Here is a 27814-nt window from a genome sequence, read left to right on the forward strand (position 1 = left end):
AATGCTTTCTTAGATTAACTCAGTTCATGTTGCTTTTATGAAATAGTAACTTCAACAGAGTTTCACAGAGAATAGTTAGATCAGCATAGTTATTTTATAATTACATGATGATGCGTAAATTAATCTGAACAATGTATGTGAATTTAAAGCTGTTTACAAAAAAAAAATCATTTCTCACTCATATTTTTTTACTTAGGAAAGTTATCTCTTCTGTTTGTAATGTTACAGCATATCCAGAGGGGATAGATACTTAAAAAACTATACTTCTCCATCTGTTATACATACTAGTATAGTGGTCTACTATGGATAGTTCTATATGTAAGCTGAATATTATCATCTACTTTTCTTCTAAAAAGTATAGGCTTTGGAATTTTTAACTGTTGGTGTAGTCAACTTACAGTTACTTGGGAAGAGGCGTATTGGCACAAATAGATGGATTAAATGATGTTTTTTATTTTTTTATTAATATGAAGCACTGAACTTGTCTAACTTTTTTTCTCATCTTTTATACCGCAGCTGAGCTGGGGGACTATGACCCATATAAGCACACAGCAGGTTACGTCTCAGAGTACCGCTTTGTTCCAGACCAGAAGGAAGAGCTGGAAGATGCCATAGAACGAATACACAAAACTCTGATGTAAGAATTCAATACTTGTGGGAGCTTTGTGGGTGGAACTGAATTCAGAAATGCTTGGTGGGTGGAATTGGAAGTACCCTGTAGTACAGAGTGGAAGTCTACAGCTCTAGAAAAGAGCACAGGCCATCCACTTGTAACCCTCAGGGACAGAAGAAGTTTTCTGTAGATGGAATTTTCTTTTAGAAACCAAATGAAGAACTGATTGGAAATCAGTCCAGCCTTGGTGATGGTTTTTCTAAATGAGGACTTGCAATAGTACTCCAATTTCCTCTTTTCGGGAATGTTCAAAGAATAAATAAAAATTTTTTGACATCTTTGAGTTTAGTTCTCTGTTCAGTGCAGTTTTCCTGTGCAGTTTTGGGCAAGTTGTTTACTATGCACATGCCTCAGTCTGCTGTCTGTAAAATGGGTATAACAACATTTCTTTTCTTAGTACTGGCCTGTGTATTCAAATAATGAACTGTTAGGAAAAAAAAAAACAACTAATGTAGTAATGTAAAGTACTTAGTACAATGAAACCTCTATTTTCTTGCCAGATCCTTAGGTAGGGTAATGAAGGAATGCTTGTAGCAACCTGCATGAATCTTTGTGGCAGCAGCTCACATGGGAGGAGGTACCAGTGAAGCAGCTTGTATGCCCACGGTTTAAATGATAAACTCAATTGCAACATCTGCATGAATTAAAAAGTCGGGATTTTTTTACAAGTGTAGAGTCCTTTCATTTTATTATTAACTAAGATATCTTATGTAAAATGTATTGGCACTTGTCACTGTAATGAATTCCACAATAAGAAAGAAAATTATGATTCAAAAGAAAAAAAACCAACAGCACCTAGAAACAGCCACCAGGCAGCACTGAATTACTTGTGTCATGTGAAATGCTGTTTTCATGACGAAAAGCAAACAAATTAAAAACTCTACAGGAAACTTAATGCATTGTAATCAGAGGTTGTCTGCTGGGCCTCATAGACTGAATCATGCATTACAGAAGTTTGCAGATATCAAAAATGTATCTGAAAACATTTCTTTCATATAAAGAGGAGCTGAGAAGGTAGAAATATGCTTGAGTTGTGATACTTGGCAAGAGCAATTATTGAAGAGATTGCAGGAGTAGAATATTGTGATTACTGTACAGGATGAAGGAGAACTGAAGAAATTTGAAACACATATATCAGCAGACTCAAGATCCAAGTTATGCTTGGAAAATACTGGAAAAGAGAAATTCATTTAAATAATAGAGACTGCAAAGCTTAATTTCTCTGTCAACCAGGTATTAGAATGATAATCACCTTGGACACAAAAAAATTTAAGAACACTATCCTGTGCAAATATAGCTTAAATACACGATGTCATTATGGCCAGTGTTCTTAAGGAGAAAGTTTAACTCTACACTATCACTAAATGTACAAAAAGGGTTACAAAATATTTTAAAAACTCCAGTAAAACGGAATTCAGAGTCACTTTCCGTCCTGTTTACTCATTTTCAGAAATAGCCCTGTATGAAAGGCTTTCAGTGAGTTTAGTTGTAGGCTGAAGTACTCTTGGTGTAGAGTGACAGCGCCAGAGCCAGCAGTTACTATGTGAAAGCATTGCAAGTCAGTGCTTTGGCTTCCCAACCTGCCAGTGTTAGACCACAATGCCATCAAAATTCAAAACGTAAAACTGGTTTTGAAAATAAAATATAGGAAAGAAGTTCAACTGTACATAAAGCCAAAACAAACATTTACTTGCCTATCTCCAAATTCGTTTTCCTGGTAATTCTAAAGAAGCTTGTTCTAACAAGTCCAAGCTAGGTGCAATTGTGGTATAACCATTTATTAACATGAGAACAGCAAGAAACATTCTGTGATCGTACCCTTTGTCAAAGTCATGTAAAGATAATCAGAACTAGCCATCTTGTATGTAGATCTAGATTTCTTGATTTTCTTACTATAATAAAGCCACAGTCTGGATAAAAGATAACTAATTTCTTGCTTTTAATTTTGTACGTTACTTGTTTGATGATAGTAGCTATTAACACAGAGACACAGCTGTTCTCTTTGAAAGATTCTCATGTAATTGGAGTCTGCATCAGTTGCCGCATTGACTGGAATTTTCTCTTTAAAACAATTATTCTCTAATTATTTCTGTATGGTTGTCTGTCTGCTTTTTAGTAATTGATGCATTACAGAGAACTTTAATACAGATCTTCCTATGAAAAAATAGTGGGTTTTTTTTTCTGATCTAGAGAATGGAAACTGAGGCACAGAGAGTTTGGTTCAGCATCACAAAGGTTGCATTGGAGAATTGAAAGTTGAGATGAATTCCTAGGTACTACCAGATCACTTTATTCAGAGAATCATAGGAAGGCTTGGGTTGGAAGGGATCTCAAAGGTCATCAAGCTCCAACCCCTCTGCTGCAATTCATTCTTTGCCCTTAAGTTTCTCTATTCCTTAGCATAATAAATCAGAATAAGACCTATTTGCCTCAAAAGTTTGAAAAAAACTTCAGAATCCAGGAAAACTCTGGTTGTATCAGTGACATCTGCCTTAAAAATAATATTTTACTCATTTTCTGATCCACAGCTCTGATATTTTTTTGCCGCTTGGCTGCAATAAGGTGTCAAGGATTTAGAAGTGTCAGAAAACAGAGTGAATCACAGAATCACAGAATCGTAGGGGTTGGAAGGGACCTCCAGAGATCAGCTAGTCCAATCCCCTTGCCAGAGCAGGCTCCCTACACCAGGTCACAGAAGTAGGTGTCCAGTCGGGTCTTGAATATCTCCAGAGAAGGAGACTCCACAACCTCCCTGGGCAGCCTGTTCCAGCGCTCTGTCATCCCCACCATAAAGAAGTTCTTGTGCACGTTTGTGTGAAACTTCCTATGCTCCAGTTTCTGGCCATTTCCCCTTGTCCTGTCTCCACACACTGCTGAAAAGAGTCTGGCCTCACCACTCTGTCCCCCACACCTTAGATATTTATAGACCTGGATCAGGTCCCCTCTCAGTCTTCTTTTCTCAAGGCTAAACAGACCCAGTTCGCTTAGCCTTTTTTTCATAGGGGAGATGCTCCAGGCCCTTCACCATCTTTGTGGCCCTCCGCTGGACTCTTTCCAAGAGATCCCTGTCTTTTTTGTACTGGGGAGCCCAGAACTGGACACAGTACTCCAGATGAGGGCAGAATAGAGAGGGAGGATCACCTTCCTCGACCTGCTGGCCACACTCTTTTTAATGCACCCCAGGATACCATTGGCCCTCTTGGCCACAAGGGCACACTGCTGGCTCATGGCCAACCTGTCATCCACCAGGACACCCAGGTCCCTCTCCGCAGAGCTCCTCTCCAGCAGGTCATCCCCCAACCTGTACCGGTGCATGCAATTATTCCTCCCTAGATACAAGACTCTACACTTGCTTTTGTTGAACCTCATCTGGTTTCTTAATGCCCATTATTCCTATAACACTTAAGTTAGCACTGCCATTTTGGGTATTTCACTTTTTTTTGTTTGTTTGTTTTTACATTGTGAGGCATAAAATAAAGTTGGAGAAGCCTTAAAAATATCTGTTAGGTGAAGAGAATAAGGACATAAGAGATAGGAACATGTATATGGCAGGATTTTTCCAGGTCTTATATCAAAATTTTGAGATCTGCTTCTCACCCTGAATTTGAAACACTGCAGAGGCAGTGGAATAGTTGCTCAAGAGGGCAGTCAGGGCATGAAGCAGGCAGTGCATCTTTTTGAGTTGATGTATTCTCAGTATAAGTTGTATACCTGCATTTAAGGCCTAAAATGTATTTAGTCTTGTACTTCTTAAAAAGAAATCCTCTCCAGTTTGTATCTAATATGTACCTGGTAGTAGTCCAGACTTTTTTCTCCCTCCAGTTTTCCCCTACTGTTTCTTGCTGCATTCAGCTGACGATAGTTTTTCAATGATGACTTGGTATATGCAAATGGAAAGGTGAGCTGGATCTTTGAATCTGCTGATCTCTTGTGGTAGTCTCCAAACTGTGTATTGCCAGTTGGTGTGACTTCCTGTAGGCAAGTTATTTTATGAAGAGAGAATAATATTTTACCTGGTTATGAACCTTGCTTTCAGTAATTCTTTGTAGCTTCAGCTCTGCTGTAGGGAATTAGTCCTCTAATTCGTCACTCTATTCCTGCTTTATTACCATCCAGGTAGTTATTAAAAAAGAACTTATTCTGCATATTCAAAAGAATTGAATGTTTAAAGAATTTGTGACAGCAGGGAAAAATTAGATGCTGCAGTAAGTATATGTTTTATATGTGATAGTATGTATATGTGGTAGGCTCTTAGAGCAGAGAATTTAATTCAAGTTTGTACCTGTTGTCCAGTCCTACTTGAGGGCAGTGGAAGGAAAGTGCTACAAGGAGAGAGACAGTGCAGAAAATGGTAGGAAGGGTTGTGTGTCTGTCCAGCAAATTGTGTTTATTAATCTGATTTATTTTAACGTGGCGACTGGAAATGCAATGCTGTTATATAGAATTTTGTTTACAGGGGTCAAGTTCCTGCTGAGGCAGAAGCAAACTACTTAGAGGTGGCCAAATCCCTGGAAATGTATGGAGTGGATCTCCATCCTGTTTATGTAAGTATTGTTTAACTATTTTAATCTTGCTGGCAATGCAAGAAAATCTATTGTAGTATTGTGGGGGAGTGCATTTATATGGCTTAGTCACCACAGGGTAACATAAAAGATAATAATACACCAAAGGAATGCAAAGGAAGACTCATTTACAGACTGAATAGATTAAGTCTGAATAGATTAAGTCATTAATGTGTACAAAAGCCTACAGTGATTATATTGTGTATATGTGATTGCACCTACAAAAGACAATAATCTCTACTCTAGAAAAAAGGAACTCATAGAAGTAACACATATTCAGGGCAAGCATCAGAAGAGTTAAGTGAGCGTTACAACTTTTGTCTTTGACACTAGAATTTGCACATTATGTTTGTATAAATAAGTGAATACAGATAACTTTTCAGTACTATTGCAAGAACTAGTTGTGGGGCATCAGTAGCATGTCTGTCTTAATTATGAAGGTCTTGCTAAAGACATGGAACATGTTTTCAACCTTTCCTCCACTGTACCATGCAGCATTGCACATTGCCTGTACTGTCTTAGCAAGTGAGTCTGCTTCATTTGTAAAACATGTTTGTTCGGATTGGAGCCAAGTCATCACCTGGAGGCTATGTGCTCCTGGTGGAAACGTCATCCTGTTTTGTTTGAATAATTGTCCTTGCGGCAGGCTTTCTTGAATAAAAGAAAATCAGAGCTTTGGATGGGAAGCTGCAAAGTAGATAGTTAACTGAGTCAGATATCAATGCTGTAAAATCATTTGAAAGAAAATAAAAAAGCCAAGATAATACCAGAAGATTAGGTTTTTGCTGAAAATTGTGTAGCTCACAACGTTAAGTATTTTTAATGCATCCCATGGCTTAATCGTAGTTGTATTCTGTGCCCCTCCCACCCACAGAAAGCTGGGGGAGTTACTGAAAGAAACTTTGACATGATCCAACAAAACCTTGTTAAATTAGTGGTGTTGGCCACTTTCTGCAGTTTCTCAATTTCGCAGTTGGTGTTTTTTGTGATTCATGCTCTCTAGCTAAGAGCTTACAGGACTTTCTCTGGGTCTCTCAAGGAGGCAACTTTTTGGAGTTGGCTTTCTTCTAACCTCATGCACTAAGGTTTTCCTAACAGCCAAAAATAGTTCCATAGCAAAAAAATGCTTTTGCTTTTCGTCATAGGATGTGGAAACTTCTGTTCTTTCCATTGCTACCATTCTTTCTTGCCTCTCTGTATATGCATGTAAAAGTTTTCATACTGGAGTTTCCATCAGTAGATGAAGTGCTATGTTCCCATTTGCAGCATGCTCAAGTCAGTCAGTCATGCTGGCTTCCTCCTAGACCTCACTGCTACAGTGATGCCAAGTACAAATGTAAATAACTGAGTGACATATGTTTTTATTTTATAGGGTGAAAACAAATCTGAATATTTTTTAGGATTGACACCCATAGGAGTTGTAGTCTACAAGAATAAAAAGCAAGTAGGAAAATATTTCTGGTAGGTGTATTTTAACTGCAATCTGTGTCAAAACAAAACCAATGATATTGTATAGAAATGTATAGTTTTGAGGCATTTGTTTGAAAGGTTAATTGTATTACTATCTTTAAAAAAGAACTGTAGCCTTGTTTGTATTACACATTTTTCATTATTTAAAATACAAATATTGAAAATTATGTTTTACATTAACATAGTTACTGTTAAATACTGCTAATTTTCTTTTAATATCTGGTGCAGATCTGAAAAAATAATACAACCTATGAATCTGATTTTATATACACACATATAAATATATACAGCTTTATATTTTATTATTTGTAAAATTAAAGTCTCATTAAATTCTGTCTTTTTTTCCCCATTATTATAGGCCTAGAATTACAAAAGTTCACTTCAAAGAAACACAGTTTGAACTCAGAGTCCTGGGAAAAGATGTAAGTTTTTATTTAAACCTGTAAAAAAAAAAAAAAGAGCAAACTCATGTCCACGTAATTCATAGTTCTTTTTCTATCCGTCAGAGTTTATTTAATTTTATTTAAATTTTCTTCAAGAAGCTGTGTACTTAGTTAATTTTTTTGGTATTCACTGCCAGAAAACTATCCTTAAGCATAATATGTTCCCGATGATGCTTGCAGTTTTATTAAAGAACAGAGAAAATATTTTCTGCCAAAGTGTTGCGCACCAAGGGAGAGAACTTCAGCAGGGCAGGAATTAAAACAAATCTGTATGATTTTCTACTGTGATCTGGATGTTAAACTGCTTCTGCAGTGCCTTGTTTACATTGATATGTAGTGCTTTTAAACAAGGGAAAAATCAACAGGGAGAGGTAGTATCACTTGGAAGCTGAAGCAAGGAAAACACAGGAAGGTTTTAGCCATACTAATTTTGTAGCTCGGAGAGAGAAGCAGCCATATAATATAGCCTGAAATACATTTGTCAGAATTTAACATGATTGTTTCATTAGACTATTTGAGAGAAAAAAATTGCTGTTTCCAGTGGAGCTAGGATGGCAAGGTGATAGAGATTTTTATATTGACTTAGTGGAAAAAGGAGAAGAATATTTATCATCTGTGCAGCATGGGAAGTGGGGAAGTAGGCAGGAGAGAATGTTAGTGATGTAGGGATGAGGTTGTGGGTTTGGTTTTGTTTGTTTGTTTGTTTTTGGTTGTTTTTTTTTTTTAATTGTAGGCTTCCTTGGAATATCAGGACTGAAAATTTATAGACAGATCAATTGTTTTGTAAGAAGTATTTGCCTGTTGGCAGTACTCCACGTTACTCATTATCTACATATGCTCACTTATCTGTGCAGTGGCTGTTAGACTCATCCGTGATTTTTTCTGTGAGCCCAGGTGATGCCTTCAGTACAAACGGGAAATGTGAGCATACTGCTGACTGGTTGTGCTGGTTCTGTTACAGATAGCATTTCTTGTGCTTGCGCGGATGTACTGGCGAGTTTTGCTTTTGTTACTCAGAAGTGGCTTGTTATTATTTGGTGTGATGAGCCATGGGTAGTCTCTTTCTGCTGATGTGTTTATTGAAATTGGAATTGTTTAAAGACTGGAAGAAGGTTGGGAAAAGTTTTCTCAGCGTTTCTCTTGAAGGATGAATACCTATTCATGTGCAAACAGGCGTTGACTTTGGGTGGATTGCAATGAAATGATGCTGTGGTTTCTGTTCAGTGGTGCAGATGTTTCGATTTTTTAAATTTTTGTTTTGAAATGTGTGGAATTGCAAAGGTTTAACATGATGAACAAAAAAAAAAAAAAAAAACCTGGGAGATTTGGGTAATGTGCTTAAGTTTAGATTGTGGATATTGATGGCTGGCAAGCACTTGCTATTGTGATTTTAAGTAAAACTCTTTGACAGCATTTGGTAATTTCAAGTCTCAACAAGTAGTTTTAGGAAATTGTTTGAGAGAACAGTAAGTACAAGGGTGTGTCCCATCATTGCAGCTAATGCTCATTTGAAGTTTCTTCAGTTCTTCATACCTTAGCTAGTAAGGAAATGCCAACATGGTGCATTTCTCTTTCTTTCCTCTTTCTTTCTGTAAGCTTTCTCGTGGTGGTATTTTGAAAAAGTTATTAATTAGGATTGGTAGCCTTAGTCTCTGGATTAAAGCCATTGATAGGATATTATAGGAAACTAAACATGCCATTTTTGCTCCATCCTGCGTCCCGTCACTGGGAATTAATACTTTCCTTGTAATGGAGGTGGTGTACCAAGTCTGGAATGTACAACTCATTTCCAGGCAGTTCAGTTACTTGGATGTACATAAACTTTTTGGATACATAAACTCTTTCAAGTGCAGTCTGAAAATGGATATGTGTCTAAGACAATTTCAAGGGAGGAATGTTTAGAGGGTTGAATTATTCTCTAGTATGGGACAGCACCATTACAAGAAAAAGTAGCATGGCCCTAAAATCAGTGAAAAATTGCACAGGCAGTGGCATTTATGAGGAACATTCTCCATAGGAAATAGGTGGAAGCCCACCATCTGCTAAAATTTGTTGGAAGGTACACCAGAGATGAAATAATGGAGAATTTCCCATGTCTTATATGGAGCTTTATGGCATTTAGCAAAGGAGTTAATAATGTAATAAGAAGTATGGATTATTTCTCAGTTTGAGTGCTTTCTTGAATCACATTTTCCATACTGTAGTGAAAACTCTGTGCAGGCTGGCTTGCCCTTTGTGTTTCCCCACATTTCTGCTCATACTGGCAGGCGCCTTTCAACGGTACTTGCATTCATTAAGTGGAAGCATTCTGTGCTTTTAGTGCCTGCTAAGTGTTTCTTTTCTTCTGAACAGTGTTACTTACAGGAGCTTCTTTGATATCTTCCTTCAAATAAATTTGTATGAGATTTTTTCAAAGCTGCCAGAAAACTTGGGATGTATACTTCCCGATAGATGGGTGGAAGTGGACACCTAATCTCCTTGACAGATTTAGAAATGTCAGTCAAGATGTACAGCTCTGTGTCTGTAGGCTACCTAAAACATGCACTTTAGGGTGCCTGTGTTGGGATAAATTTTTATGGCTGCAGCTGCCAAGTTTACTGTTTACGTTATTAAACTTTTCATAAACTTGATTATTTAATAATCTCAAGATATTTGTACTGTATCATAATAAATAAGTTATTTTTCCTTTGTTTTGTAGCATAGGCTCTTGCAGTTATTCTCTCTTCCACGAGGACATTTCCTGTGTGTTTAACTTGTTTGTTCTGTGTATTTTTTCCTGTGTACCTGTTGCTATTGTGTGAAAGCATGACTGCTGGGATTTTGGTTTTATCTTTCATTGCTTCATTGCTTTGCTTACATTACATTTTTTTTCTCCCTAGGGGTATTGCTGTTATCCCTTCATAAACAAAATACTGCTCTTGGTATTTGCCCATCAGTGGCTTGTTCTGACATGTGAAATGTGAGACCTGGGCCAAATCACAGAAGCCATTTTTCAGTAGTATTAATCACTGTATCATTATTTTGTTGTCTCCTGCCTGGACCTATGCTGTGAATTCTGAGATGTGGGCGTTTTTTGAAGTCCTGAAGTATCAGAGTCAAATTGGGAATGTCTCCCCTGTGTAGGTTGCACAGAAGGTTCCCTAAACAGCATACAGCTGCAGAGAATTTTTGAAGACGATGGAGTATTTTCGTGCAGATTCCTTTAAGTAAACAGAGAGATACATCTGATACCTTTGCACAATTTCTGGTAGTGTAGATATGTGTTGAGCAACCTTGGTAGAAGAGATTTCAGCATTGTAGGTGGCTGCAGAAGGCCCTCCTGTGCCAAACAAGTCCTGGTCACAGGGGATGTGCTCTGCAGAGGCCACCTATTTAATGGGTACCTGGGTCATTTTCTGTGCTTTCTCCATGTGAGGAACACCACTTTCTTCCCAGTTTTCTCTCATCTAAGGAAGCGAATGAAATAGAGAAGAAAGTGGGTTAACAGATTTTGTGGTTTGGGAGCACAGATGTAATAATATTCAGGAGTTCGAGAGGCAGAGCTCTTTTTGCTGAAGGGTACCAAGCAAGCCCTTCTGTACTATCCCGTGCAGCCCCATGCTGTTTTTGCTAACCACACCTTTTACTTTGGTTTAACTGTATCTGAATGTGTAAGTGAATAAATTCACTCCTTTCCAGAATATATGCAAAGATACTTGCTATTTTTTGTATCCCTCTTTCACTGAACCAGGAATTGTTGAATGAAATTGTTGAATGTGTGAAATACTTGCTTTCATTGTTTCTTGTTTGAAAAGTAGGGTCTAACGACAGTCTAAAATTTTTGCTTAGAGGTGTTTTGAAATTTGGTTTATTTCAGGTCAGAATAGTCCCCTAAGCAGTGTAATTAAAATTATTCACACATTTGCAAGACATATCTTCTTCTGCAGTCTTTCTTAGTCAGTTGAAAAATCTTAGCAGAATTCATAAGGTGCAGTAAGTAAAGACACTTTTAAGGAGCTGTACCAACCACTGATGCATTCTTATGAACTTCAGGGTAGTTCCAAATTATAGAATGTTCCTCAGTCTGGTGGCTGAAACTCGTCTAAATACAAGGTGTTTTCTTAATTGTTATGGAAGACTTTGGATATACATATATATATAAAAATATACATATTTAACCTCCTTTTATATTTGTTAAAATCTGAAAAATAGTTGTAAGGTGGTCCTTACCTGTCACACACTGTATTCCACCTTGAGTGACAAGTTCTAGGCAGGAGTGTTTCATTTGATTTATTCCTCTTTCTGTTTCTTGAGAAGATTTAACAGGTGAAAAGGTGTTCTTCCTGTTCTGATGTCCAGCTTAGCTACAATTTCTACTGAAGACAAAAACTGAATTTTGGTCTTTGTTATGTTTTAAGAATTACACACGGCTTTCTTATTGTTTACATTTGTATTCACTCAAGCCAGAGTTGTTATGGAGGACAGAGGTGAACAAGCAGTTAGGTCAATATAGAGCTGCTATTTTTTGGTTGGTTGATTGTTGTTTTAGTTGGTGGTTGTTGTTTTTTTTTTTTAAATTTCCCTTTATTAAGTTCTTATTGAGCCATCACGAAAGTTGTGAGAAGTGCTAATCTTAGTAGTAGCATCTTCAGTAATGAATATTTTTGAAGGAGTAATACCATTAAAATCCCTGAATAAGCCTAAGTTCATTGCCACTAAGGTGTTAGTGTAAGCACTGTTTTGATAAGTTCATCTTTAATATTTTTTTAATTTTATATATGTATATAATTATAATAATGTGATAACAAGACGCTTTTGTTTTGATCTTGATATGCTTCATGCAAACTGCCATAATCATCACTAATTTTGATTACTGACTTGCATAGTGCTCTTAAAAATTGAGCTTGTGTAACCGCTAATACGTTGTCCATAAGCTATGCCTGGTATGCACTATGTAAACACATAAAAGACAGAATATTTTCCATCAAGAAACAATTACTTAACAATTAGGAGTGTGCCTGACCTGGTCACCAATAATGTTTTGAAGCAGTAGCTTCAGAGCTACCTTTAATATTTCTGTTACATGTGGATGCGTTTGCAGTACATATTGATGAGTGGATGATGTGTTTGGTAGGGGAACAAGATCTCTCCTTAAGCTCCTTATGCTGCACTGCTACTCAGTGCCACCTAGGAAGCGCTGTGTCTGCTGACAAGAGTTCCTTTTCAGGTCTGCCTTTTTTCTGAGCTTCGAATGGTGGTAGCCAATGTTTGTCCTGTCAGAAGTCACTGCAGCTAAGTGCATGTGTTTTCAGCATGTGTTTGATCCCTGGGATGTCTTCTGGCAAGCTATCAAAGGTCCAGTAGTGCTGTATACATTCAGTGAGCAGGGAGGTGGGTGATGGTTGGGTGGCACACCAACTGCCAGGGGACTCATGGAGACCTCAGATGCCCTCCAGATCCATCCTGGCCATCAGCGATACAGGGCTGTGGATACATGTTGAGGTACCCATTTATTAATAAGCACGTATAAGTCAAGCTACAACCTCTGTGCTGATCTGGCTGTCCCTCCTGCCATGGTTAGAAGAGGTGGTGAGGCTATGGCAGCATGAGCTGTGACACTGTTTGAAGCTGAAGGATGAGAGCATTTTAAAAGGGAGGAGTGCCTAATCTTTGTCCTCATGGAGTTTTGGATCCTTTCTAGGGACCAGGAGAAGATGGCCAAGCACGTCAGCAGCCACTTGGGGCAGCAAGGGCTGTGCCTTTGAATCCTGCCCCCTCCCTTGCTGCTGCAAATCACAGGCATGGCAAGAAATCACAAAAATACGAAGTACAAAAATAAGTGCTTTTCTGCTTGCCCAGTGAGCATAAGCATCTTTCCCAGAAGGTAGACAAGCTCTGAAGTGGGCCCATGTCTTGGTCATCTGTATACTGTACCACTCTGGAAGCTGTGAGCCCATAAAGAATCGATGGTAGGTGAAGCTGATAAAAAGGTTGCCATTTAGTAGAAACAAAAGTTAATGGTGTCAGCAGGTATGGTGATTCGTGCTCCACCTACAGGGGAGAAAGAGTAACCCTGGAAGTTATTACTGCCTTTAGTATGGTTTTATTTTTGTATGTGGACTTAAAAATTGTGACAGACATCACAGTGCTCTTGCAGTAGTTCAAACTATCTTAAATAGTAAGTGGAAAAAGTCCTAATCCTCGATATGCTGTTGCATGTTATATCAGAGTTAGAAGAACTGCAACTAAGACAAAGTGAAATATAATTAAGAGTTATGATTTGTCATCCCTGTGTAGGTAAAAATCTTGGGATAAATGTTCTGGGCTTTATTTCTTCATGTTTAGTATAAAAAAAACTGTGCTGTTTAGCTTATTAAATGGATCCATTATAAAGCAGTGTTTAGTTTTCAGATGTGTGTTTTTCCTTCAAACTCAAACCTCTGTTTGTTATCAGAAAGCTTGTTGGTCCCTTTCTTAATTTTTTAGCCAGTTTTCCCAAATCTGAATTCCATAACTTAACTTATTGACAGTTTGTGGGGCTAGGCTTCCTTTGATTCTTCAGCCCTTGATTACTGCTGGCTGAGTAATAGCTGTTTCAGCATGTAGTTCGTCATCCAGATTTTTAACTTATTAGCTGAGATGAGTTCTCTTCTTGTAAAATAAGACCTTTAAAGAATAGAATCATTAATGTTTTCTGATCAGATCTTACAATCGTATGACAGCATAGCTGTACCTTCTCATTTATTCTACATATGGGAAAATCCTTAAACTGTAACTTAGAAGAAAACATAGAAAAATAGAACTTTTTCCACTATAGAAGTATTTCCCTCAGTCTCAGCAACATTCAGGCTAATAGTAAAGTATTGCATAAATACTATATTTTCACAAGTCACTTTAAAAAAACAAAAGAACTCTGATTTCTCTTTACCTCTATCTTTCCAAAACCCATAAGCTCTCTCCTTTGAGACTGTATAATTAAATAAATTCAAGTGTAGCAGAGGATTCTTTGCCTAAATTGAAAATTAGGAGTGCATAAAAAAAAGATGCTACATATTTAAGGTGAGTAATTGAGTTATTCCCTAGCAGAAGTGAAATGAATCATTATATTGCAAAGGACTTGTAGTACCAGAGATCTGATCTGATATTGTTCTTTCTAAGTATTCTGACTGCTACAGTTGTGTGGGTTTATATGAAGTCATGTCAGATGATAGTCTGATCCAGAAACTATAATCTAAAGTAAATAATACTATGTTTCTGCTGTCTGTCAAATATGTGAATGAAAAGTATCCTTTGACATGCCTTCATTAAATAATTCATTCTAATGTCACTGAATATAAAAAAGCAGCATGATCTTTCCGTGAGTTTCTGGCTGCCAGAGAGGCACGAGCAGTGTAGTTATTTTTGGAAATTATAGGATAAATAGAATTTTTTCTTTGACAGTCTTATTCAGTAGGTGTTTTTTTCTTTGTTTTAAATGCAGTTAACTAATAAGAAACTTCAGAAATGTAGGTCTTTAGTTTTACTTTTTATAAACCTATTTTTCTCCATCTTAAAGCCCTTGTGAGTTCTTCAGAGAAGTTAAGATCCCTGTCAAGCATGAAATTGTTTTTTAAGCAACTGTGTGAATACATTTATGGGAATAATTGAATACTTAATCATTTTATGCTGTGCACAGCAATATCAGATAAATCCTAGTTTTCAGTATTCTCAGTGGCAGTGTGTCTTTTTTTGGTGTGATGCACCAGAGAAGAAAATATGTTTTTGATGGAAGATTAGAATGTGATATTCATTCCTTGGATATTTCATGGAACTGTCCCAGGCAGCCATTACACTTTTACAGTGGAATAATATAACTAAAATTATCCATGGGAGGAAATAAGTTTATATATATGTCTCCAATTTCTACTTTACTTAGGGAATAAAATTTCAATTATTCTAACAGCAGGTGCAGAGATCTGTCATTTTTACTATTACTTGTTTCAGGGTGGGGAAAAGGCTGCTTGAGCATTTGTGATTTTGTGTGTTTAATAGACATGTTAACTGATTTTTGTTAGAGATGGAATGTTGAAATCTAGAGAGCATGCTGAGTTAGTTCACAGCACTGCAAGTGCCTTGCAGGTCACAATACCTAATTAAAAGAGGTATATGAGAAACCTGCCAGAACTCTTTACCTGCATATGCATGGCACTGCAGAAGTATAACTGGCACTAAGGCATCCATTTCCTAAAACCAGCTGCCCAGTGTGGTATGACTCATAGCCTGTTTGTGAGAATAGATTTTAGGACTTAGCTCGTGCTGAGGATTCATGCTTCAGTCAGTTGGTGTAGTCATTTGTTTTGCAAATAACAGAAAAAAAATGGAAAACTGAATGTTACTGAGCAACAGAGATATGGAAATGTATTTTACGTGAATGTTGTTGAATGTTTAACTTGTTGGAAACGAGCTCTGTGACATGTCTGTTGCTTCTTCTTGTCTACTGGAATCGTTTTATAGTTTGTATGTGTCTGCCTTCTCTTTCATCTCTCCCTGTGGTTTATGGTTTCCTCATGTCTACTGCACTGACTGCCAAATTACTAGGGAATTGATTTTAAGCTTTGAAAATGCTTGTTCATTGTCTTTCTTCACTATTGCCTCTGCATGTGAATTTGAAGATTTTAACCTTTGACCTTTTTCCAAGTATTTTTAATTACTCTGAATTTAGCTTTTTTGTTCTGTTTATCTTTCCTTCTCCCCATCAAAAGATATCTAGCTTTATGTAAATTCTTCTCTACTTGCATATCTTGTGCTTTTTCTCCATGTGCTGTAACTTGATAGTATATATGACAAATGTGAGTTTCTCTCTTAAGTTTCTTCATGTCCTTTTCTATATTGCTAAACAGGGTCTTGTGAAGATTAAATTTGTTCACCTCAGATATGAGGTGAAGTTTCAGAAAGAATCAGAAGCAAACTGTATGAAAAACCTTTTTGCTTTTTAGGTAGGAGAGGAGTTGATGTCTGTGAACCTGTGAATCAAGAAACAGAAGTGTGATAATCATCTTGCTGTTCTGTTTTTCTGTATCTAAGGAATGCATTTTTAAAGTAACTATTTTCAACTGATGAGGAACAGAAATGAATTATCTAATTCAAAAGAACAATTGCAAAGAATTACAGACCTTGATTGATATGAGATAGTCATTTCCAGTGTTCAATAAATGAAGATTTGTTTCACTGGCAGAATCCCTCATAACAATATTGATTTCTTTTGTTTTGCTTTCAGTGCAATGAAACTTCCTTCTTTTTTGAGGCACGTGACAAGATCACATGCAAACATCTCTGGAAGTGCTGTGTAGAACATCATACGTTTTTTAGGTAAGTGATGCTGACATGTTTTTCTTGCCAAAAGAAGAGAGACAGTATTGAATAAGAATGTATGAGGCTTGCTTCCTGGAAAGACATTTTTGTTTTGATTGTACCATACTCTTAAAATTTGATGCTTTCCCTTCCCTTTTCTTACAATGATATTTAAAAAATGTTTAAAAATCTTTGAGAAATTCAGTGGTTTATTTTGTCATAGAATATTTTTCGAAGCAGTACCTCAAGTTCCATTAAATTTCCAGTAAATTTTAACTGAAGTATCCATGCATATATATGACATGGTTTAAGCTGCAATATACGTTTAGGTATTTAACCATCAAATTCTCTTCAGCATCATTGACTTTGAGGCTTTCTGCTTTCATGCATTGCTGTATCTATGATTTTTGAGTAGCATTCTTTAGGGAGCATGGAGTTTCTTTTATTTTTTTATAGACTGCAGCTCTATAACATTTTGCTAATTTATTGAAGTGTATGATATTGGAGGTCTTAAAACACTTTATTTTACTATTGCAAAATAGTGGCAGAGAAGTGCAAGGGCCTGTGGGTGGGAATCAAATGATGAGATGGTTGGGGTTGGTTTTAGCAATGCCATGAATGAGTAAGCTCAGAATTCCTTCTGCAGTCTCATTGCCATGTTATCATGTTTTTGCCTGCTCCTGTGAAATGTTAAGCAAAAGGATGCCAGTGCCAGCAGTTTGCAGTTGGCCTTGAATTGATGAGTTAATCAAAAGAGGAGAGCATAAACCTGTGGTGTTGTGGAGCTCTCAACCCCACAAGAATCTGTCAGGAGGTGGGGATGAAGAACAACTGACAGAAGATTACTTTTCTGGAATCTGAAATTTGTATTTTCCTTTCTTGGGAAGGAGAGTTGAGACCTACCTGTTTATCTCGCTCTGTTTTATTTTTTGAACTATATAGAATGCCAGAGAATGAATCAAGCTCTCTGTCAAGAAAATTCAGCAAGTTTGGATCCATAGGTTATAAACATCGATACAGGTGACTTTATTTTGTTGTTTAAATTTCTGTTCATTTAATTCCTTTATTCCTTTTGTTCTTCTCTTCCAATGAAAGAAAAGTTCCACCCAGGCAAGGCAATGGGGCAGTTCTGTTCACAAAACGAGAACCAGCACCACTTCACCAGACTGTCTGCGGCAGTCCAGGGACAAATGTGAAAGTTCCTTCATATTACCCAGATCACTAGAGCTGGCTAAGGCTTACTGGTGTCCACAGTGAAAGTGGAAGGAACTCTGTCAGTGCTTTAAGTCAGAGTATCATTGTAAATTCTGAAAGTATGTTCTTGCCCTGAGGGTTTTAATCTGACATCTGAGAAATACCACAGTAGAGGAGCACTGCTGCCTTTCTTCTGGGAATTAACCAAAAGAGGGTGCAGAGAAATGTAGAAAATGTGTAGCTGTGAGATTCTTCTTTATAAAGCTCCTGCAGCTGAGCTCCTGCAAACAATCTTGATCTGGACGGTGATATTTAATGTTGCAGCAGTAGTGCTGATGTGGCGTTGTTGATTTTAGAATATAAGTGAGGGCAGATCTGAAAGGAGGAGGACCTATCTTTTCCAATTGGAGGAGCTGGGAAAAATTGAATAAGCTTTCAAGATGATGAGCCTTGAAATAAGCAGTGAACGTCAGACTAAGGATTTATAGGGAACGCTTACTCTCAGTTTCAGCCAGAGTTAACCAAGCAATGAGTATGATATAAAGGGAAGTTAATATGATGGTACACTATATATGTGGAAGATGTTGCTAAGAGCGTGGCTTTATGATGCTCACAGTGCTTTACAATGGGTCACAAAAGAGTAGCAGAATATAGGATAAATTGCAGTATGTCAGGATGTCAGTAGTTTTTCAGCACCTCCAGGGATGGTGACTCAACTACCGCCCTGGGCAGCCCATCCCAGTGTCTGTCCACTTCTTCAGATAATTAATTTTTCCTAATATCCAACCTGAACTTCCCTGGCTCACCTTGAGGCCAAATCCAGTTCTGTCGCATTGGCAGAACAATTTTGAACTAAATAATGTATGGTCTGATTTTTAGAATTGCTTTAAAGTTAAATATTCTGTGAACCTGAAAGGGAGAGTTGAGAGCAGTAAATCAAAGTCATATCTGAAAAGTTAATATTTTTCTTGTGACTCACGTCGAAATAAAGATAGTTTTTTATATTTCGTAGTTATTTTGAAGTTGATGTCTGAAAAGGTGTTTTTACTATAATGGCAAATTATGCAGGCATTTTCTGTGGCCCACAAATACAACAGGTTTATTTAAGTTTATTTTTGGCTACTCTTGTCTGTCTTTCATACTCTTATTTCCACCATCACTTAAAAAATACATCGATCTTCCTATTGGGAAAGCAAGAAAACCATCACCCACCATGTCTCTGGCAGCTCCTTGACTGGAGTCAGCAGCTGTGGTAGCTGCAAATAGCAGCATGCAGTTGTAGCTCTATTATATTTTTCCTCCTTCAGGTAGAAAAGTCACAGTCAGCTTGCTGTTAACCCTGGAGTAAAGATCTTGCATGTAGGGAACATGTTACTGATGGGGAAAATGACTATGCTGATGCTGAGCCTGAGTTCATGTGGACTGGACTGTCTCCAGCCAGGATCACTGTTGTGCTTCTGTTTCATCCTCTCCAACATATTTTCTCATAACCTAAATTATCTGGGACATCATGTTATCAGGCATGATCCAGCTTCTCCTTTCTTTAGGTTATAGAGGAATGATTGTCCTGCCTTTGAGTTTTCTGGTTTGATCCTGACCTACAAAATCTCATCTATGAAACTGGATAGGAGTCCCCTTAATTCCTACCAGTGTACTTAGAAAGAGTTTCCCCTGTTGGACCATTTCAGCACATTGGAGCCTGGGAAGCAGTGCAGTGGCTGTGATGAGGTCTCCCTAGAGCTTTCTCTTTTCCAAGCTGAACAAGCCCAGATTCCTCAGCCTTTTTTTGAAGGAGAGGTGCTCCAGGCCTCTGATCATCTTTGTGGCCCATCTCTGGATCCCCTCCAACACCTCCATGTCTTTTTGCAAACTTACCGAGGATGCACTCAATCCCACTATCCTATCATACAATTCTTTGTATGCTGCCTTCCAGACAGTTCCTTATCCACAGAGTTGTTCATCCATGAATCTCCAATTTAGAGGCAAGTGAGTCATGCAGAACAGTATCCAGGTAGATTACATCAGTTGCTCTTCCCTTGTCAAACAGTGATAAGGCCATCAGATTTTTCAGGCGCAATTTGCCTTTAGTGAAGCTGTACTGGCTGTCACCTATCTATGGATCTCTGCTTCATGACTTTGCTGGGCACAAAAGTGAGAATGACTGTCTTATAATTCCATGGGTCTTCCTTCTTTCTCTTTTTAAAAAAACTGAAGTGGTAACCAATTAGTGATAGATGCATTAAATCTCCTCTTGGAATTCAGAATGGCAGCATTGCCATTTTTATCTGCTGTGAGAATGTTCTATTTGCTTTGATCGTTTCTTTGCTTTTTATCTGTTTTAGCCCCAAAGCACTGACAGTGTTTTATGCCTGCATCTTGGTGGTTTTGTCATTGTTGCTGTCGATATTCCAGATCAGAACATCATGTAAAGCAGTGGGAGTTAAAGAGTTAATGCTCTGGTTCTGTGAGCTGCCTTTTTTGGGCATTTTGGGTTCTGGGAGGGGAGGAGGAGCAGCGGCATTCCCAGAGGACTTCAAGCCCAGAGGAAGAAAAGTGCAGCTCCTGGCAGGACTCTAGTTGCTCTCCCTCTCTCTTGCTCAGTTCACTGTGGAGAAAAGCACATGGTTCCCTTCAGCCTACAGAGTAAGGCCTCGGCTTTGGACAGACTCTCTCATTTTATTGGATTTTGTTGCATTTAGTAAATTCATGTTCCTCCTCAGATCCTTGCCGTGTTCTTTTTTAGACCCATCTACCATCTCCCTACCCTTTCCCCCCCACCTTCCCTGCTCTCCCGAGGCGCAGGCCCTCAAGTCACTCATTAGTCACTAGGCCAAGCCAGAGCAGTGTAAATGGTTAACACCTTTTTTTTTTTTCTTCCTCTTCGGTCCTGCACTCCCTGTCACTGACACAGATCTAGAGATAACTCCGTGACAGCAAGCATCATTAGCTCAAAGCAGGAGCCATAATTTCATCGCTATATATATAGAATATATATAATAATATGAGACCATATTATTATTTTTAGTCCTGGCTTTCAAAAAAACCACTTTCCTTAATATCAGATGTTTTGGTGAGTATGTGGAGGTGTTAGTGTGAGTGGAAGACCTTAGCTAGAGATACTTCGTTAAAACCATTTTTAGAATTTGTGAGACTGGTGTGGTCCCACAACTGGAAAGCTGAAAGGAATTGTTTTATGGCTTACTTGGGAGGAAAAAATTGAAATTGAATATTGAAAAATGACATTATTTTGATATAGCATTAGAAATTTTTCTTGTCCTTAATCTTTTTACAAATGTTGAGAAAATCATAGTTCTCCAATGCTCACTACCCCTGTGGGGCTCTGGGTGAAAATTCAGTGATCCTAGTGGAGTGTGTTCATGTAGCTCAGAAAATCTGTGGTGAGCATCTGTGTAATCGCTTGGTGCTTGCTACTTCGATACTTGATGACTTCTGAATCACAGAATGGCAGGTGTTACAGCAACTGGGAGTTAATACTGTTACTTCCTTTGTATTGTAAGTTTCCAGAAGCGAACGTGAAGTTCTGGGGAGGAGTATAGAGCCTGTTTCACATTTTTGTTATGAACACCTTATTCTGTGTACTCACATGGAGAGAGAGACATTAGAATGTAGAATAATGTATTTACTTTTAAAATGGTGTGTCAGTCTTGCTGTTAAGTGGGAATCAAGTCTTTTACTTGGCTTGCAATCTGTCAGTTTATGCTAGTGAGAGTCTTTGTTATGCTTTGCTTTGCTGGGCTCTCCTTGCCCCTTTTATTGTCTTTCCACTATGGCAGAACTAGTAGCTTCTCAGTGACTGAAACTGAACAAAGTTAACTGTGTGCTTTCCAGAGATAAAAACTGAAAGGGAGAACTCAGGACCTAATCAAATTACTAATTATTTGATTACTTACTTTTCTCTGCAGGACTATAGAGCTGAGAACGAGAAAGGAATAGCACTAAAAATACGCTGTCTGAACCCTGTGCATTTTTCAATGTAGATCCTTCATTTCTTAGATATCTTCCCCAACTGTTTATCCAAATGATTTTGTTGTGTTTTCAAGTGGCAGGATGTCTTTTCAAATGACCAGAGACCCTTCTATTCAGCTCCCACGGCCTGACCAGTGCATTGAAAGAAGTCGTAGTAAGACATATCCAAAAAGGACGCAACAGACAGGTAAGTTTTTGTATGCTTTACCTGTGGAAAGATTTCATCCCTGGTGTGTGGCTCATTTCCCTCTCAACAGATAACTTAAAATTAGTTCAGTGTCCTTGAGGATTTCTGAGAGATGCATTCGGCTTTCTTTTAAGGCAGCATGTGTATCTAACTATAAGTTGTTAAAAAATTGTTATAGATAAAAATAAAAAAGATGCATGGATCAGAAAATTATAACACATATTTGTACATCTAATTTAGAGAGAAGTCTGAACACAAGCAGTGAAAAGATGTTTTACAGGAACACTATCTCTCTCTCTCTAGTTGGGATCCCATTGTTACACCACTTGACCAAGGCCTTTCTTTTGCATTCTTTTCCCAATTCAGTGAAGCTAGAGTGATGTCCCTATAGTTTGATGTTAAGTGGAACAGAAGCTAATGCTATCCTCTATCAAGTTTTAACATGATTCAGATTTGTGGGCTGGAAATTCATAACTACGTGTTGAAAACACCAGAGGAAAACGGAAATTTTTTGCAGGCACTGGGGAAGCATGTAAAAGAAGTACTAATCACAGGAGTCATGCACAAAACAATTAATGTGACCTGAAATGTATTAACAGGGATATTCCAAATATACTTAGCTGTGTTGTAACTGCATTTAACACAGATTTCAGTGGAACTTGTGCCTCGAGTTAAATACAGAAGTGAGTATGTGTTAGAGATTTAAGAAGAACTTGCCTGAGCCTTAAAATATAAGTAAGCTTTATCATGGATTAGTACAGCATTGTGAACTTTTGAGAGTGACAGATTTTAAGAAGTGCAGGTTTGTGCGTCTGGTGATGTCCTTTGTTTAATGTGGATGCCTCTGTTTGGCTCAGAAACAAAGCCAGTGTGTTTTGCCTTGTAGCTGCAGTGTCTTGAAGTGTTGCATAATTACAGCTCTTGCTGCTGGAGCATATGAACATATAAATCCAGTATAGAGTACGGTGATTAGGGTTGGTTTGTTTGTTTTTTAAGTGTAAAAATATGACTGCTTTGCTTTCAGATCATACATCCTCTTGTCAACGAGTTTCTAGATATATGGTTTATCTTTTAGGTAGTCCTATGGGAGAGCTGGACTTAATGGTCTTTTCTGGATCCCTTCTAACTCAGGATATTCTGCAGTTTGTCTGTGGCTTGTCTTGCTGTTTACCCTTGAACCTGTTGACTTTGGTTCAGCTGGACTGTCCTGTTCTTTGAGTGGTGTTTCAAGATGAATGGCATTTCCCATCTCATTAGTCCCCCTGTTCAGTTGTGCAGAAAATGGTGTGGTTATTCAGAGGTAAATTTGTCAGTTGAAACTCAGCCCTTAGTTGAAACCAACATTTGCATCTGTGCAGGCAGATGAAAGTCAGGCTGTGAAAGTCAGCCTGCTCATGACCACGTTGTGATTGTTTCAGTTTTTTTGGCTGGAACTGTGAGACAATGAAAAATCTTCCTGTGATCTGTTCTGCTTATGTAAAATGATGCAGAATTCCCTGGCCAGTCAATGCCTGTTTGTTATTATGGAGGATTTTAATTCTTTGTCTTGCTTTAAAGATAAAGTAGAAAGGATGGTGGTTTGTTGTTGTTGTTATTGTTGTTTTTAACTTCCAGTCCTGTCTTATCTGTATGTATTTGTGTAATTTCTAGCCATCATTCTGTTGTCTTGCTTTTAATTCAGCTTAGCTGATAAGCCACGTGTTCTAAATGTGCAGTCACTTTCCACTGATGTAGGTATATTACCTCAAAAGCTCTTAAGATTGAATTTGATTAATTTCCAATCTACTATATGGTCTAAGGAAAATAACTTTGTAATTACAAAATGCATTCTTCTCCATAAATGAATATATTTTTGAGTCTTTTTTTTTTATTTTATATTTCAGAATTCATACTGATAATCAAACTGCTAGTTCTTGTCCATTTAAATGAATTTTCAGACACTGATGGGTGATTAATGTGACTTCTCCTCTGTTTGACAATCTGCTGCATATCACTGGGTTATATGCATTCTTTTTCCCCTAATATGGCTATTGGATACAGCAGTATTCAGTCCATTTCATTCAATGAATTGGGTCCATTTGATATCTTTAAAGCAATGTTTGGTAAAAACAAAGCCAGCTGACCTAACATGTATTTTACAGAATAGTTTTTATCATGAAAATGCAATCTAAACACTCTTATGAACTAAAATGCCTCATAACTTAAATCTCTTAGAGAATAATATGATGTTACTTCTTAAAATAAATATTCCTTTTGCATAGTGAGATATAGCAGTGGTTTCCATTGATGACTGTCCTTTTTCCTTAATTTCATGTTTCTAGTATGGTGTAAGAAGATTAAATATGCCTTGTTCAACATTTTAAACAAAGTGATTTTAGTTTACATCTGCTAGATTAAATCAGATGTTTTCTGCAAATGCTGCTTAAATTGGCATCCAACTGAATGTAGCTTTTAATTTATCTTTCTGTAATTAACAGCATTCACTTATTCTCCTCTCCCACAAACTTTAAACCTAGCAACTTCTTATCTTCCCAGAATTCAGCATCTTTCCTCACCTGTTTCTTTAGTTTTTCTTCCTTTTCTTAACATTGCAACATTAAGTGCATGAAACAAATGCTTCTCTGTCTACAGTCCGTCAGTTAGCTGTTTTGTTTTGTTTTAAACATATTAGTGCCAGGAACGAGCCCAGCCACAACTGTGTTTTTGGACGATTAGGTGAACCAGTAGCTACAAATGCATGGCTGTAGCATGTGCAGTCTGCACTGATACTGCTGTATAGGTTGCAGATACTGTGTGATGTGCTCAAGTCTCTAACCTCAGACATTTCGTTAAAATGTTTTTTGCTGTTCCTCCTTTTTGTATACATGTTCTGGGGTTACTAGCAGTTGCACAGTATTCTTAGTATTCTTCTTTTTTTTTCCAGTCACTTGAATGCATAGGTTAACTGTTGTTTGCAGTGCTGAGTTGTCTGATTCCCTTGGTAGAAGAGGCTGAACAGGCATTTGGGCGTTAGCATGGCAGATTATTTTCCTAGAATTTAGATTGCAGTTGCTTAAAGTGCAGTAACTTCCATTTTATCATTCACTTAACACATTGCAAATCTCAGCAGCACAAGAATCTAGAAAAATCAGAGGGGAAAACTTCACTGGCTGGACAATCAGTGCTTTTATATTAGTGCTTTTTTTCCCTCTATGTATGTTCAGGTTTTTGTTCAAGTTTGTGTTGGGTTGGAGAACATTTTTTGCTTTGTTTTATTTTGTTAAACCTTAAGCCTGAGGTATGCGTAGCTTATTTAGTTCTCATATTCTCCCAGTTTCAGGTGAGAGAGAGTAACATTTTGTTCTGGTCACAAATCATAAACTCAAACAGTGGAACAGGATCAGTCATTGTTCTGCTTTGCTCTTACGCAGGACTGATAATATTCAGCTTTCGCAATAACTGGTACAGGCTGCTCAATGAAAGTGTCCTTTATTCCTCTAAGTACAGCACTTGAGAAGTTCCCCAGGAACATTCTCTCTGGCAAACAGTGGTGTGGACAGAGCTGTTGCCATGGGTCCTGGTTTATTCACTGGTGGCACACGCATTGCTCAGGACTTGTAATGTTCTTTGCTAGCAGAAGGCTTGACTTGACACTGCCTTGCAAACTGTATAGTTGTATAAACCAGTGTAAAGTAAACCTTGGCATTCTGATTTAAAAGCCAGATGGAGATTCATTCAAATAAGTGTTAAAATTGCAGTTTTACTTGAATTCTAATAGTCCTTAAGCTAGGACTAAAGCAGTCCCCAGTCCCTGTATTCTTTAATTCCCTGGGGTCACAATCCGTGCCCTGGCTAACCTACCTAACTTATCATTACCTCAGTCATAGTTGATAGGAGTGTTGAACTGGGGCACTCAAAGTGTTATAAGTCTTTTCCCAGAAAACTGTGTCATTGAGTTTGAAAGCTGAATCTTAGAAAATGAATGTTGGGTCAGTTGTATCTATTTATTTACTTGTTTATTTTGAGTTTTAAATATAAAAGGTTATTTAAATCACAGGTTTTCTAAAAGGATGAACATGACTATTGCGGTATTTTATGCAGATGACAATGTCAGCACAAATAAGGTTTGTAAATTAGCTTGTAAAACATTATCATGGAGTAAGCTATATGAGTGTAGACTTTTGAAGTCTGTTTTTATTAGTTCTTAGTAATGTGCAATGCAAAGCATGGACTCCTACTGCATGTTTTGCTTTTGATCACATTATCTTCAGCCCTCATTCATAGATTTAAGTACAAAGACTGCTTCCAGATAATGTTAGTGAAATTGCTTCAGTTGATGAGAATCGGGAAAGACTTAGTTAGCTTGCCAGCTCTTGAGACTTTGGACTTTAGTGTTATTAAAGTCTATTTAAGTTTGAATGCCGAAATGAGCATCAGCACTGTTGTAATGTGAATCGAAGTATTCATTCATGTTTCTGGGAAATTTCAGTTCTGTGAATGCTTACCTTAACCAAGAAAACCTACCTGGTTACCTAAGGTATTTTTGAGAATTCTCAGAAGAAAGAGTAAGTGTAAGAAACTAATACCGAGAAGGTAGTGTGGACAATTTTTCTGGAGGTTATTTGTTTATATTAGACAAACTAACATACAGAGATACATGTTGGTAGAACAGTAGTACTGTGTAAGGTCACAGAAAATAAGTGAAGTGGAACATACTTACGGACAATTATTTTTCTTTGTGGATAGAAGCATTTCTCTCACTTAAGATGGTTATACAATATAATTGTATAGCAAAAATTGTGGTTTTCTTTTTTGTTGTTGTTGTTGTCTGTTTTTTGTTTTTCTCCCCCCACCCCCCAGAAAAAGCATAAAAAAGCTTCTAAATATGGGCAAGGGTGGAGTCAATCAGATGCCTCTTGTATGAGAACTCTCAGTAGAAGGGAATTAATCTGTATTTCTGTCTAGATTCCGGCTCTATGTGATTGTCATTGGTATGCTGTCTTTTCTGTTTTTCACTCAACTAAGTACTTGTTAAAAGTACAGAGGTAGCCAGGATAATCAGCAGTGAGAAGGAGCTGCTGCTTTTATGAAGGTTAGCTAGCACTCTGATCCAAATGCTGATGTGCTGATGTAGGCTCTGCAGGACCAGCGTGGACACAAGGAGCCCAGGTTGCTGCAGAACCATCAGACTTTCTGCTCTAGGATGGGCTGACTGCATTGCATAAATTCCCACCTTTGGACATCACAGGTGCCTGTGTGCATTGTTATTGCCAGACATGGCAAAAGATCTGTTCTGGAGCAATTGGGCTGTTGCTCTTCTTTTCTGAGTGGCTTTGACATGATTTGGGAGTTGAGTTCTTGTCACTCCATCAGGATAGAAGCACTCCAAGGGGCTTAATGGGAAGCCCTTTATACTTCCTTTATAGCTCAATATCAAAGTTAGTAAAATTACGTCTGCTGTTTGGAACAAGGGTAGCTTTGTGTGTGAAGTTGTTACAGTGGGCTTTTTTATTTCATGTATTTGATGGCATAGAAAAGGCAAGCTATATGTATCTCTATTAAAAAAAGAAAAGAAACTCTGAGATACGCTTGGTAGTTAGACATTTCTAACTACTTGGTTTTCATTTCACTACCAGCATCCTCCCTAAAGTGGCAAGTTTTCACTTTCTTTCCTCACGTACTGTCATCTTTATGTGTGATTTTGACTGAAAGCATTTTTAGAGATCTCAAGAAGAATTTTTGCAGCAGTCTTTTGTGCCCTCCGTGTAGTTTGGGGACTTCTTTTCCCTGATCATTTTCCTTTATGAAAGTATTGGTTTTCTTAATCCATTAATATTTAATTCAGTAGATTCAGTCTTTTTACCAAGCAGATCACAATGGCAGTAGTCACTGCATCATTATTGAAAAGAAAATGGTTGTAAGGGCAGATGTACAGTGCTTCAGACAATCCGCAGACCTGGCTAGTTGTCCTCAACAAAACAGGATTAATTCAGAGTCCCCACACTTTACT

The 27814-nt window shown here is 37.7% G+C and overlaps 1 protein-coding gene across 1 annotated transcript in view; it reads left to right on the forward strand.

The window, feature by feature from the left end:
• Positions 1-27814, forward strand: part of EPB41L4A (erythrocyte membrane protein band 4.1 like 4A) — a 131740-nt gene that overhangs the window by 69580 nt on the left and 34346 nt on the right. The window contains exons 6-12 of the mRNA XM_031609903.2: positions 517-637; positions 5130-5217; positions 6608-6696; positions 7064-7127; positions 16384-16475; positions 17400-17477; positions 21713-21825. Coding sequence (XP_031465763.2) covers positions 517-637; positions 5130-5217; positions 6608-6696; positions 7064-7127; positions 16384-16475; positions 17400-17477; positions 21713-21825 — 645 coding nt within the window. The remainder of the gene's footprint in view (positions 1-516; positions 638-5129; positions 5218-6607; positions 6697-7063; positions 7128-16383; positions 16476-17399; positions 17478-21712; positions 21826-27814) is intronic.

This window comes from Phasianus colchicus, chromosome Z (assembly GCF_987193195.1).
Source record: "Phasianus colchicus chromosome Z, bPhaCol1.hap1.1, whole genome shotgun sequence".
Taxonomy (NCBI): domain Eukaryota; kingdom Metazoa; phylum Chordata; class Aves; order Galliformes; family Phasianidae; genus Phasianus; species Phasianus colchicus.